This window comes from Mustela nigripes, chromosome 7 (assembly GCF_022355385.1).
Source record: "Mustela nigripes isolate SB6536 chromosome 7, MUSNIG.SB6536, whole genome shotgun sequence".
Lineage (NCBI taxonomy): Eukaryota > Metazoa > Chordata > Mammalia > Carnivora > Mustelidae > Mustela > Mustela nigripes.
This window is the reverse complement of record NC_081563.1, coordinates 78,364,645-78,378,147: the sequence shown is the minus strand read 5'-3', so window position 1 is coordinate 78,378,147 and position 13,503 is coordinate 78,364,645. Positions and strand designations below refer to the sequence as shown.

Genomic DNA, 13,503 nt, shown 5'->3' with positions numbered 1-13,503 from the left:
ACGTGAGTTTCTATCAAGAGATGTGTGAGCTGAGTGGCATATGCTGATGAAGTTGGGGCAACAGGGAGCCACTGAGGAGGTTGCTGAAATAATCCAGGTATGAAATGATAAGGTCTTAGACCAGACTGATGTCAGCAGAAATACGCTAAGATGATCAGATCTGGAATCTATTTTGAAGACAACAGATGCTGTTGCTGGACTGGATACGGGGGTGTGAGAATGACAGGCATCAAGAATAGCTTCTCGTGGTTTCTGGCCTCGGCAACCATTAGGATGCAGTTGCCATTTCTTGAGATGGGGAAGACTATGGAAGGCTTAGATTGGGGAGGAGGGACATAAGAGATACAGTTTTTGACATAACAGAATTTGAGATGCACTTGCACAATCAAATGTGGGCTGAAATTGGGAATTTGGAGGCAACAGCATTTGAGAATGCATTTAGGTCCATGAAACTAGATGAAACTGGTACAGTAAAACCAAAACAGCAGTTCCCAAATATCCCTATTTTCAATTGGTCATATGCTTCAATAAATAATTAATCTTTGGCTACAGTGGCCACACAATTCCTAGACTTCTCAAAACAACCTCATTTTAAGAGATTCTAATATTTTCAAAAAGGCAATTGTTAAGTGTAACTAAATAAACTTTATTTTTAGGCTATGTGAGACTTTTCATATAAATACATTCACAAACCAAAGAGAAAAATATCACTGGACCATATGTTCTGATTTAAGATTCTCAAACTATGAATACACACATGTAACTCTTAAAATATTAATCAATTTGTTAGACTGTACAATAGCCTGGCCCTTTGCTAAGAACTTTACATAGACTCCCTTATTTCTTGCAACAGCCAAAAGAGGTTATCAAACTAGTGTAAGAACTGTTATATTCCCATTTTACAGATGAAGAAACAGGCATAAAGAGCCTAGGTCACCTGGCTCGAGAGTAGGTAGATGCATCTTGTAGTGAGAGCCCACAGATCTTACAGAGAGGGGCCCAGCGAAGAGGTAGGGAACCGAGGGTCTCAAATAATCACTAAATCTGCTGGTCAAAGACACAGAGAAGGGGAAACAGAACAGAGAGACAAGGTTTGACTGCCCAGAAGACCCAAGACCCTTTAACTGCAGAGCACCAGTGGCAAGTGACTTTCTAATATAGCAATGGGGCAAGAACTAAGCCTCAGAATAGTTGTTAAATAACCAATCACGTACCAAGGGGAGTCATATTTAATTAGATGGTAAGTATTACAGAGTATGGAGAATGGAGTATGGAAAAAACCTGGAACCTCAGCTATTGGTGGACAAATTCAAGGGATAGGTGCACACAAAGGGAGCTAGGGCCATTCCCAGTCCTTCTTTCCACATCTCTTTCTAGCTCCTTCCCACCTCACTCCATTTAGATGATAGTAAAAGTTCCTCAGGGATCTTCTAAAGTTTCCCTACAGAAGTCCTGAAGTGCCTTCAGGCAGGGTCTGTCAAGACAGACTCTAGCCACCCTCAGTGTGAGACTCAGCAGGGGCCTGTTTTACCACAGCAGCGCTCCTCAGGCTCTCCACAGAGCATCAGCATCAGAACCAGCAGGGGTTTGGCCTTGGCCTTAAAGGTGTAACAATCTTCCCAAGGGATACTGGGGCCAACAAAAAATAACGGTCCCTGAGACTTACCTCTGCAAAAACAGTGTAGGCCTATCTCACAGGGTCAGCTGGGTGGGATAATTTTGAGAAACCTGTCAATGAGGTATTTGGGAAAGAGGAAATGGTAACACTAGTGTGCCCCATTCCTTGCAAACGAGACTACCCTACAGAAAAGAAAAAATTTAAGGATGACCAAAAACTTGGCTCCTTTAGATCCTGTATAATAATCAAGTCAATAAAGAACCCTCTCTAAAGCCAGTCCCACGGCAGGTTTAGAGGACATAATAGTAACTGTAGGAGCAAAACAGTCACTGAGCTCTCACTGAAGTCAGGCATTGGTCCGTGCGCTTTCCATGTAGTAACTCCTTTTATCCTCGCAACAGCCCCATTTGTTAGAAGTAGATATGGTTACCATCACCCACTTCTTACAGGGAAAGAAACGGGAAACAGGAACACAGGTTAAACAGCTCTCCAAAGGTCACAAGTGCGGTTGGTGACAGAGGCAGGATTTAAATCCAAGGAGCCTGGCTTCACAGCTCTGCCCTTATATGTGGGACCTCTCAGAAAATGACATTTTTGTCATTACTGCTGCATTATGAGTGCAGCATGGAAGTGACCCAAACCAAGGATGTCTTCGGAGGCATGAGTCGTGGAACCGGGAAGAGTGGGACTCAGCACACACACTAATGAGATGACCACACAGCAAACTCCAGGCTGTGTGCAAGGGTAGCCAGCTGTCACGTGCCAGCTCCTTGTACCCTCTCTGCCATCTACCATGCTCCCACCATCTGTCCTAAAGGCAAAGCAGCTCCATTCAGCATTCATGGGGCCTCTGCTTCTAATAAACCCCAATACCTCTCCTTTACACAACTAGGCTATAAATCTTGGAGGAAGGAATTACAAAGGTCTACCATAAAATCTCAGGATATTTCTGTGTAAGAAGTCTTCATCCCTTAATTACCTGGAGCCCTCCCCTGCCCACAGTTTCTATCCTACTCCAGTGTTTCTTGAAGCAAGATCAAATTCTCTTGAGGAGTGCTTGTTACGCATAAGGATTCCTAGTGCTTGTCCTAAACTTCAGAATGAAAAGCTCTGAATGTGGTGGGCAGATTTATATTTTTAACGCCCCCCCCCCCAGGGATTCTTCCACACACTCAAGTCAGAGCAGCATTAATATCTCATTCCTGGAAAAATGAGCGGCAACAAGAGTGTTTAATGGGATTCTGCTTTCAGTGTAAGTGAGATCTTCCCGTCTCTCTGTAATGAGCTTTCTCTAAAACAACCCCCTTTGTCATCACAACTGATACGTCTCTCATTATCTGGAGAATAATTATCTCAGCCTGGCTTTTAAACATTCTAGAACCCACCTCGGTTTTCCAACACTTCTCCTATTCCAGTGTTTCCAAAGTATGGCCCCCATATCGCTAATGGTGTTAAGAGGCACCTGAGATGAACACCCTCCCTTTTTATTTTAGAGGCCACATGTTTATTTTAATGCAAACGAAGAAAAACCATAACCACAATATCCCAACTGGTGACTTCATGTATACCGGGCCTTGAGTGGGAAATCAGAGAACCAATGTTTAAAAATTTTAAGCACAGGTGGTGCTCAGATGAAATTCTTAAATTTGGGAAATTTTATCCTGCCTGTTCCTTGCTGACAGGAACCCTCACTTTTGGCCATCCTTCTGTTTCCCCACTCCTAGCCACAGGTCTTCTCTGCCTTTATGTCCAGTGTCTGCGCCCGTGGAAGGCTGTTACCCTCACCTCATGCCCATTCCAACTTTCCCACCACACTTCCTTTGTTTGAACTCATGTAATGTACTGGTCCCACTCATTTAGAACCTAACTGCTACTTAACTATCAACATGTATCTACTTAGTTTTACTTCCCTAGTGAAATGGAAGCCCCCTGGGGGTCACCCACAGTCTCTTTTACCTCGGGGTTACCTGGAGTGCTGAACTTCCCTGGTTGGGCCTGAGCACAAACAGGAACTGGATGAGAACACACGAATTCATTGTGCAGTTGAATGAAACTGTCTGCCTCAATGAGAGAAGTGGCCGTATCAGGCCGTCCCCATCTCCTTACTTCAGGCCAAGTTTCCTAGCCACACCCAAGAGAGGGTCTATCTCTTTATCACTGCCAGGTAAAGAGCACGGAGTCCCAGAGCCTAGGAAATGCTGCCCAGAGGTGTGATTCTGTGGGTGTCCGCTCATTGACAGGAATGGGAAGGGGGACTTTAGTCAGCCCCGGTGAAGCTATCTCTTTCCAAGGGCCAGCCCCCTCTGCTGATGCACCCCTACCAACCTCCCCTTCTGGAGGAACCAGACCGGCCACAGCATCCACCAGTGAAACCAATGCTAGCACAGCAAACAGAACCAGCTCCACTACTTGATTCATTTCGTGACTTTGGCCTTTTTGTAGCTCAGGTTTTGGGAGGTTTTTTGGTTTGGGTTTTTTTGTTTTTTTTTTTTAATCTGTCCAATACCTGTTGCACCTAATTCACACTTGCTATCAGACAAAGGAGATATGATTTTGAAAGCACTTTAAATTATTTAAATTATTATTTCACTGTAGTGAAAACATTAGGGACATAGCACAGGAATCTGCATGGAGAGTAGACTGGGAGGCCCCAGGGGCTCTGCTCTCCACCAGGCAAGCTGTGGGTGACTGGAATTGTGGGCCCTACTTCCAGTCACCCTGAGCATACCGCATGACCTTGGGTACCCACTCCACTTCTCTGCCACTAAAACCTTCTCTGCACTTGGTCTAGGGCCAAGTCCAACATGAATTTGGGCGCTTTAGAGAATACTGACCAGGCAAGGCTGGTACCCACAGCATGTTTCACTGCAAGTGCTCCAACGTGGGGCAGGTGCCCCGATTCACCCAGGGCTGGGTCAGGCCCCAGCAAAGCAACACGGGACAAACACAGACACCTCTCCCTCCACCAGAGGTGTGTTCTGTGGCTACAGCAGCCTTCCCGTTCATCCCACCTACTCTCTGCCTCACTCCATCTCCCTCATCTGCATACGCAGTGAAGGCCCCGTGGCCTCACGACTATACTCATGTTTTTTTTTTTTTTTCCCATCCTCTTCCTGTTCAAAAACAACTTCAAAACCACAGGTTCTTGGTGTTAAGTTCTAGCCCTGAAATTAGTTATTCCTTTAGCTCCCCCTCAGACATACACTACTTTCCTGAGTCAAAGAGCCCATATGTGGAAAGGAAATGGGGAGTGAGTGGGAACTCTGGAGGTGGGAGGCAGGCAGAAGGAAGGGGCCTTGGTGAATGGAATGGAATAGAATGGTGCTGTGTTCTCCATAAAGGTTTGCTGGCTTCCCAAAGTGTAAGCCGCAAATCTTGGTATGATTTGTTGGAGCTTCCCTGTCAGTCCTGTAACCATGGTTTTGGGCAGACTATATCACAGCACAAGCACAGAGAGAAGAGGCTTTTTCCTATTTTTCTCTAAGACTCCATTTCCTATTTAAAAAATATGTAAGGTGACATGACAAGGTGGTTCATAGGCAGCTTCTGGCCCTAGGAGGATCATGAGGTGGTCTCTTTTCAGCCATTAGTAGAGGATTCCTCTGTTTCCCCATGAGATACCTCTTTTTGTGTCGACCAAAGAACCCTGAAAACATATGCACCCAAAGCCACACCTGCTCTTGGTGGAAACATGTAGCAAATCAGAAAACACCAAAATCCATTCCCTAATTTAACACCTTCCTTCCAAAAAGAGCTAAAAGAAAATTGGTTCTCCATCCTTCTTTGGGTGCCAAGGTTGAATGCATTTGGTTTATAGTACCCCGACAAGGAAGGCCTGTTTCCAAGTCCCTAATATTTTGACAGTGTTCTCAATGAACTCAATGTCGGACTTAGCAGTAGTATTTCATTGAACAGTACCTTGAAAATCAACACAGGAAAATCATTGTAACTTTAAGTAGGATTCGAAGCACTGACTTCCAATTTGTAGCAACCAGAACCATTTTTTTAAGATACAACACTCCTTCCAGATGCATGGGCGATGCATGGGACAAAACAAGCTTGGCTTATGCTGCCGGGACCCTGGAGGAGACATCCTGGAGGAGAACACATTTTTCTCCCTGTGTGTCAGAAGATGAGCTAACCACCATGTAACAGAATAGAAACAAGCTAGCTTCCTCCCAGAGGGAAAAATAAAGCAGCTCCTCACTAGGTTAGGCAGGACAAAGCCAGGACGTGGAAGAAGCCTTCAGTCTAGGGCTGCACGTGCCTCTCTAAGGATGGAGGAACCCACCCCCACACAATCACACACAGCCAGCCCACCACGCGCCTGCGGAAGGCGCCGGCTTCTCAGTCAACCTTCAGCACCAGTGGCTGGGGGCTCTTGCAGCTTGCCAGCTCCCTGTCACACCCGTTGTCTGGAGGGGGCAGAGGCCTTACCCTCTTTCCAAGTCCCATCTTGCTCCACTGCCTACTTCTCAACTATGAAATGGAGAATGCTTCCCCAAGGCAACTGAGACACACACACACCACACAGAGTCCCCAGATGGCAATAAGTCTCGGCGCCCCATGACTAATGCCAAGGCCGTGCTTCCCTGGGACCCCACGGCTGGGCTGCCAGACCAGGTGTCGCCCCACTCACCCAGTCCTCGAAGTGCCGGCTCCCGTTCTGCAGCAGCTCCTCAAACTGGATGGTGCAGTTGGCCACGAAGTCGTCGTAGCCGATGGGGGCATCGTGGAAGACGGCCAGCTCGATCTTGCGCCCGTTGCACACATCAGTGACGAACTCATCGTGCCAGGCCGGGCTGTTGGTCTTCTGCTTGGTGGCTGTTTGGCCGATGCGAGAGTCGTCCACGTTGAGGGCGATGTAGGGGTCGAGAAGGAAAGTCTGCGGCCGGGGTCCCACCGCATGGCGCAGCGACCAGGCTGTGGGCTTCAAGCTCACGGCCTCGCAGATTTTGATCTTAAGAAGGCCATTGAATACTACCATGGTCGGGGCGGGGAGTGGGGGCCGGGGTCACTCCGTCCGCCCCGAGGGCAGGAATGAAGAACCGACGCCCTGGCACTCTGAGCCACGGGGACTCCTGGGTCCCCTCTCACCCCACCCCACACTGTCCCTACACCTTGTAGTGTTGCGCCCTGGCGCGGGCGATTCTCAGTGAGTGCATGTATTTCCTCGTCGGGTTCCTAACGGAAAACAGGGAGGGGGGGAGAGCTGGGGGACGTCCGTGTTTGGAGCAAGTCTCTCCCCCCCTTCCACCAGCAGCACCTCCAGAAGAGGAGACGAGCTGTCGGCTTCGCTGCAAGCCGCGGGGGCTGTGTCGCCACCTCGCTGGCTCTCCCGGTCCGAGCTTCGGGGAGGCGGGCGCCGCACCCGGCGCTTACCTACCTTTCCGAAACATAATCCCCGGGAAATTTCGACTCCGGGAGGGGGAGGGGGATGTGGGGACGGGGCGCGGACGAGAACCGGGGGCGCAGATTTCAACCCGGATCCTCTTCGCACACACAGCGCCTGCCTCCGACCGCGCGGGGCGGGGGATGGATCGAGGGATGTTCAGTCTATCCGGAGGGATGCATGTCGAGAGGAAATGGTCCTCCTCGGAGCCAAATTTTTTAAAAAATCCACAAGCCACACAGCCAGCCCAGCCGCCTCCTCTTGGGCGAAGCCGCGCGGTTGCGGCGGTCGGCGATCGGGAGGCGCCAGGAGCCCGGAATCTCACATCCGCGCGGGCTCGGGAGTCGGGGTGGCCGCCGCTCGGGCTCGGGGCGCAGGCCGGCACCGGGCGGTGCGCAGCGCGGCGGCGGCGGGGCCGGGACTGCGACTCGGCGCGGCCCCACCTCCCGGGCGCCGGCGCCCGCCCGCCGCGCTCCCCGCGTCCCCGCTCTCGGCTGCCGCTCGTTCGCCACCCGCCCGCCCGCCCGCCAGCTCGCCCGCTCTCCCCCTCGGTCTTTCGCCCTCGGTCGGTTTGCTAGCGAGTCTCCCTCCCTCTAATGCAGGAAATGCGCAAAAGACGTCAGTGTGTGTGTGTGTGTGTGTGTGTGTGTGTGTGGTGTGTGTGCGCGCGTGTGTATGTGTGTATGTGTGTGCACGCGCGCGCGCGCTCCTGTGTTTGGGGAAATAGAAAGTTTTGCCTGTTGGGGGAGCAATACGGGAAAAGTGAGCCGAGGAGAGGACGACGCAGAGAGGGCGAGCCTGCCGGATCGCGGCGGCAGGCGGGGGAGCCGAGCGGGGACCTGCGCGGAACCCCCGGGAGTAGCAGCTTTGCGGGCCGTAATGCGTTTGCTGCGGACACTTCGACTCCGGTCTGCACGGGGAGACCCGCGGAACGCGCAGCTCCCCGGGGCTCCGCGGCCAAAACCGTCTCGTAGAACAGGGGGGTGGGGGAGTGGCGGGGGCCGCCCTGCGGGAGGAGACTCGGGACCCTCCCCCAGCCACAACCCCACTCGGACTTAGGCCGGCGAGAGCAGCCGGGGGAGTATTGGCCCGTCTGTCCGTCATTCCGTCTGGAGACGCTCTGCTCCGCCGCGGTGGGGGAGGGGAGAAAGGGAGGGGCGTGCGAGCCTCGGTGTGTGAGTTTTTAAACACTCGTTCTCTCCTCCCTTACTTTAGGGCCATTCTCTCCCTTTGGGATACGTCCTGGACTTCTCGGGCCGCGAGAACTTGTTGACAAGTGAAAGCTTAGTAGAACCTCGGCTCCATTTGTCTTTGTTTATTTTTTACAAAGTGACTTCATATTTACTCTGGACCTCGTCTGTGCCTTTTTGGGGGACATGGTTCTGATCAGCGCGCTGACAGCGGCCGTCCGAGCTGCGGAAAACCGGGGCGCGCCTTCTGGGGGGCGAGGGACTGCGTCCGCGCTAATTTCCTCCATAACCTTTAAACTCTCGCTGGAAGCCGCGGCGGCTGATCACGTGAGGCGAGCCCTGGGCTGCTGGGGAAGAATTTCCTCCGCGGGGAGCCGGGGACGGGGTAGGCTGCGCGGCGAGGGACGGCACCGCGCCAAGGGACGCGAACCTGGGAGGGCGGGGCGGAGAGCGCAGAGGCCCTGGGCGCGGCCCTGGCTGCTGCGGCTGTAGAACTGGGCTGGGAAGAGGTCATGTCCCGCAGCCTGCGAGCGAGCAGGACGCAGTATAAAAAAGCAAACGTCGGCACTCCCCCGCGTGCCGGGCCAAGTCGAGGACTTTGTAGGAATCGTGATAAACTAAGTATTTATCTGGCAAGTTTGGTTAGTGTAGACCAAAATTTAAAACCCCCTCTTGATTACATTTTCTCAATGGAAAAGGTTATCACAGCCTGTGGCTTAAAGGCTTAAAACGGATTAAAGGCGAGGAGGAGGCAGTCCCCTGAAACAACTGGATACCAAGCGCAGCACACAGGTCGCAAAAAGGATAAAAACATCCCGGGGTGATCCTCACCTAAGGCCTGCTGGTCCTGCTCTCCCTGATCCTATCGTTTCTCCCAGCCCACCCTTCGAATGGGACAGCTGGGTAGAGAGTGCTAAAATGCAGTCTTGGGAACAACTGAGCTCTTCCGCGTGCAGAAAGTCAGGATAAGAAAGTAATGCCCTACATGGTCACTCCCGCAAGCTGGAGGTGTGTTTTGGAATCAGTCAGTTGGACAAAGCGCTGGTGCTGGAGGGGCATCTTACTGCTGTTCAGTTTTTATGTCTTTGATCATCAGAATTTTTTCCACCATTCTATTCTTATTAAACTTGCTTCCCCCTTCAGGGGGCATGTGATGAAAGGCAATGGCAAATAGGGCTAGGTCTTGTGAAAATTCATTTGGGAAGTAGAGCCACTAATAGAGCTGAAATACTTGACAGGCAAAATTTAAGGGGTACCAATGAGCACAGTAATCAAAATGAGTAATACTTTAATGCAATATTTTTTAAAAAATCAAAATTAATGTAAAATGAACATATTCAAAATTTAAATAATTTTAAATGTTTTATTAAAACACCACTTATGTTACTGACTTGATTGGCACCTCTGAAATTCTGCACCTGAGATGAGTGCTCCATTTGCCTCACCCTAGCCCCAGCCCTGTTGAGGAGTCTAGAAAGGCAAGGACTTCATGAATTTAGGCTGTACTCTTTCCCTGGGTAAGATGACCATGCAAACAGAGAAGTACACAAGACTGAAAAACATTGACCAAAATCCCTCCTCTTCAATGTGTTATATAGGAAATACGTTTAGAATTAAGGGCATGCTGAACTTGAACTTTTTGCATGATACCATATTCCATCTCTCCCCAGACAAGACTTCCCAGATATATATAAATAAATAGGGTCTACTGCCATCTCAGTGGTTAGGTATTCTTAAAACCAATAACCTACAAACTTCCAATACCACTTCCTTGTGACCCAGCTATGGTTACAGGAGAACAGCCTCTGCCTCTTAGCAGGCTGTCTGTTATACCATGTGAACAAACAGGCTGCAATTCTCAGATGTGACCAGTGTAACCTCACCAGTGTAACCTCACCTTCTTTTTTTGTGGGTCTTAACAATTTTGTAAGTTTTTACTTAAATTCCAATTAGCATACAGTGTAATCTTAGTTTCAGGTGTACAATATAGTGATTCAACACTTCCATTCAGCACCCCGTGCTCATCACAACAAGTGCCTGCCTTTTAATTCCAAGTCTAAAAAGGGGTGAGGGAGGTGGGGGGGATGAAGAGTTCTCGCCAAACTGCCTGTGTTGTACTGAATGAATATCTAAATGAAAAGGGAGAATGCTGGTACTTTACATTGCAAACATTCCTAATTTCCTGCTCCTATTACATCCTTATTTCTGAATAAATCTCTCACCTTCTTACTCTCCGGCTTGGCTGAACAAAAATCTGTATTCTCCAGGATCACCAAGGAGATGCCAGATGTGAGCTTGTTTCCAGATTCACACGAAAAGAAAAACAAGCCCTTACCGGTGGGAAAGTTTAAAAAGTAAAATTCCAATCAATAATCTTTGCCTACTAGATCCTCTTCTTGGCCTCTATATGCAGTTCTGAAAGACAGCAGAGAGACTGGCATTGACATTGAGTAAGATGTCCCTTGGATTCCAACTACTGCCTAGTTATTTTGTGAGCTTTGAGTGAGGGAAAGGAAGAATGAATTGTTCAAAACTGAACAAAGATGACCAAGAGGGTGCTTTAAAAATTAAGCTCTTGGGGAAAAGGACTGATTGAGCAAGAGCTCCCAAGGCCACATGATCAAGTACTACAACAGATGTAGGGGTGCTCCAGCCTCTCTGAGAGTGACAGCACAAAGGCAGCCTCACCCCCTGCCTGGGTTTGCCTGGGAAGGCATCACCCATCAGTTTAGACCTTCCAGTAGGCAAAGAGCAGAGGGAAGGACACTGGAGGCAATGGGAACAGGGTATGCAGAGCACAAGTAGGTAAGAGCACAGCTGTGTGGGATGAGTCAGCCATCAGATGGACCTGGCATGTTGGCAGGCAGGAAGAGGAGGTGAGGTGAGGTTAGGTAGGTTGAGTGGGATCATTAAGACTCTGGGGAGCCTGTAAATGAGTTTGAATTTTTTCCTCATGAGACACTGATCATTCTAAGGTCGGGAACAGCAAACCTAGAGTTAATACCTTAAAAAGGCAATTTTGCAGGGATGGATAGGTTAATCTTCTGCAGTCCCCCCCCCCAGAAAATTCACCCCCAAAACAGGATGTTGGAGCAATAGAAGATCCATGCCTAAAGATGATTTCCTCTAGTCAAAAAGAAACAGCCTGTGGATATTGTTGTGATGGATTAAAGGAAGCAGAGATGGGGTGCCAGAACCTTAGACTAGCATATCAATATTCATGTCCTTGTTGCTGTGCTAGTGGATGCCATTTATAGAGTGTTAATGGCTTCTGCAAAGGTCAGCCTGGTCAGGGACTGTCATCCATTCCACACATGCCCTGTGGAACAAAATTCAACCACCTGGGCTATGTGATGGAATATGCAGCAACAAAATGACACTGAAAACCTTCCAGAGTTCTGTTGGCCCTGCTTGGCCTACCCCCGACCTGTGTCCCAGCCCCGCTTATAACCCCACCCTAGTTCCTCCCTCTGGTTGCTGGCCTATGTCTGGCCTGCCCTGTCTTATGTTGGCCTTGACTCTGCTCTGAACTCTGTTGCTATGACCCAGAGACCAAGCTTCACTCACACCCTACAAAGAGATATAAGAATCAGAGGTAACCCCACAGAGCTTAAAGGCAGATGCAGGCAGATGGCCTACTGCCCATCTTTTCTCAGTTCCTTTGACCCTGCATCCCAATCACTCAAGCACTGTATGGTAAGGAACATCACATACCACGTCTTTGGCTGTTATGTTAAGCTGCATCTTGGGACTTCTTTTTTTTTTCCTTAAATTTATTTATTTATTTATTTATTTATTTGAGAGAGAGCACGCGTGCACGCAAGCATGAGCACAAGCAAGGAGAAGGGCAGAGGGGGGGGGGACAAGCAGACTCCCTGCTAAGCGGGGAGCCTAGTGCAGGGCTCAGTCCAAGGACCCTGAGATCATGACCTGAACAAAAGTCAGACACTTAACTGACTGAACCACCCAGGTGCCCTGCATCTTGGGACTTTTAAATATACAAATTAATCCATGGGTCTTGCTAAGCACCTGCTATGTTCACAATCCTGGGCAGGTGCTCTAGGGAGGACAAATAGATATATGGATGTTTCCTACTCCAGTGGGGGAGACAGGAAGTCATTTATTTAGCAGTTGGTATTAAGTGCCACGTCATTGGGAGCACTGGGGAAGCAAAGTTGATGACACACATTGACCCCTTATTAGTCGGACTGGGCCAGGTCATGCTGCTGCAATAAACAGTCTCCGAATCCCACGGTCTTAAAATAACAGGTTTCTCCTCACGCTGCTCTAAATCTGTGGCAGGTTGGCTGGGAGCTCTGCCCCAGCTCAGTATCATTCTTGTTCCTGCATCCAGGCCAACAGAAAAGTCACTATCTGGAACTTAGCTGGTCATGGGCAACAAGCAAAAGAACCTCTAGAGGGTCAGGCAACTAATAGTCCACTGGATGTACTAAATGACGTTCACTTCTGCTCACTACCTGTTAGCTAGAACCAGTCACATGGCTGCTCTCTCCCCACCACCAGGGGCTGGGAAGTTCCCCCATGTGCAGAGGTGAGGAGTATGGACTGTTTGGTGAAGAGCAATGAAGAATGCCATAGACCCTGTCCTCAGGTATCAGGTGCAGAAGGATGACTCAAGGCAGCACACAGTAAATGACAGATAAATGGCACAGTTGGAAAGGGTAATAGAAATGTAGAGGTAAGGACAGTCACAGTCAGAGGGAAACTGTCCGATCCCCCATGGCCCTGGGCCACTGTGTGCAGAAGACTTCAGATGACACTGAGAATCCAGCCGTTTCAGAACTAGCAGCCACCTAAGCCCCTCTCCCCTTCCCTCAGTTATGTTTAATGTCAAAGAACCTGCAGATCCTTCAAGAGACTTCAGAACCAAGTCAGCACTAAGGAGGCATTTGGACACAGCAGAACTAAGACTTGTTTGTTACACGCTGCAAGATTTGGGAGATGAACTGGCCTATATTCTTTCTTATTATTAAATTCCTCTATTAAATGAGGAAACTGAGAGCTAGAGAAGTTCACTGACTTGCTACACAAGAGAATTTTTAACAATACCCAAAGAAAGCACTAGCTAGAGGTCTACAATCAACTCTTAATGCTTCCTAGTTGCAGTTTACTGATTTTCCTGCATTATTACACTAGAACCATTGCAATGCCATTTAATGATAAGAACTCCAATTACCCTTTATATGTTGGAAACAAAATTTCTGTAAATCAAATCAGGTTTGTTTTAATGTACTGTTTCCAAAGTTAACTGGCCTCAGTGCAATTGGATATTCCAGACTTGT

The 13,503-nt window shown here is 49.1% G+C and overlaps 1 protein-coding gene across 2 annotated transcripts in view; it reads right to left on the bottom strand.

Annotated features, from left to right (window-relative positions):
• PRKCE (protein kinase C epsilon) overlaps nt 1–7,373 on the bottom strand; it is a 477,259-nt gene extending 469,886 nt beyond the window's left edge. Inside the window, exon 1 of one of the 2 annotated variants that reach the window (XM_059406230.1) lies at nt 6,258–7,373. In XM_059406230.1, coding sequence (XP_059262213.1) covers nt 6,258–6,605 — 348 coding nt within the window. In that variant the 5' untranslated portion in view covers nt 6,606–7,373. The remainder of the gene's footprint in view (nt 1–6,257) is intronic. The other variant, XM_059406229.1, reaches the window with a different exon arrangement.
• Between the last annotated feature and the right edge of the window lie 6,130 nt (nt 7,374–13,503).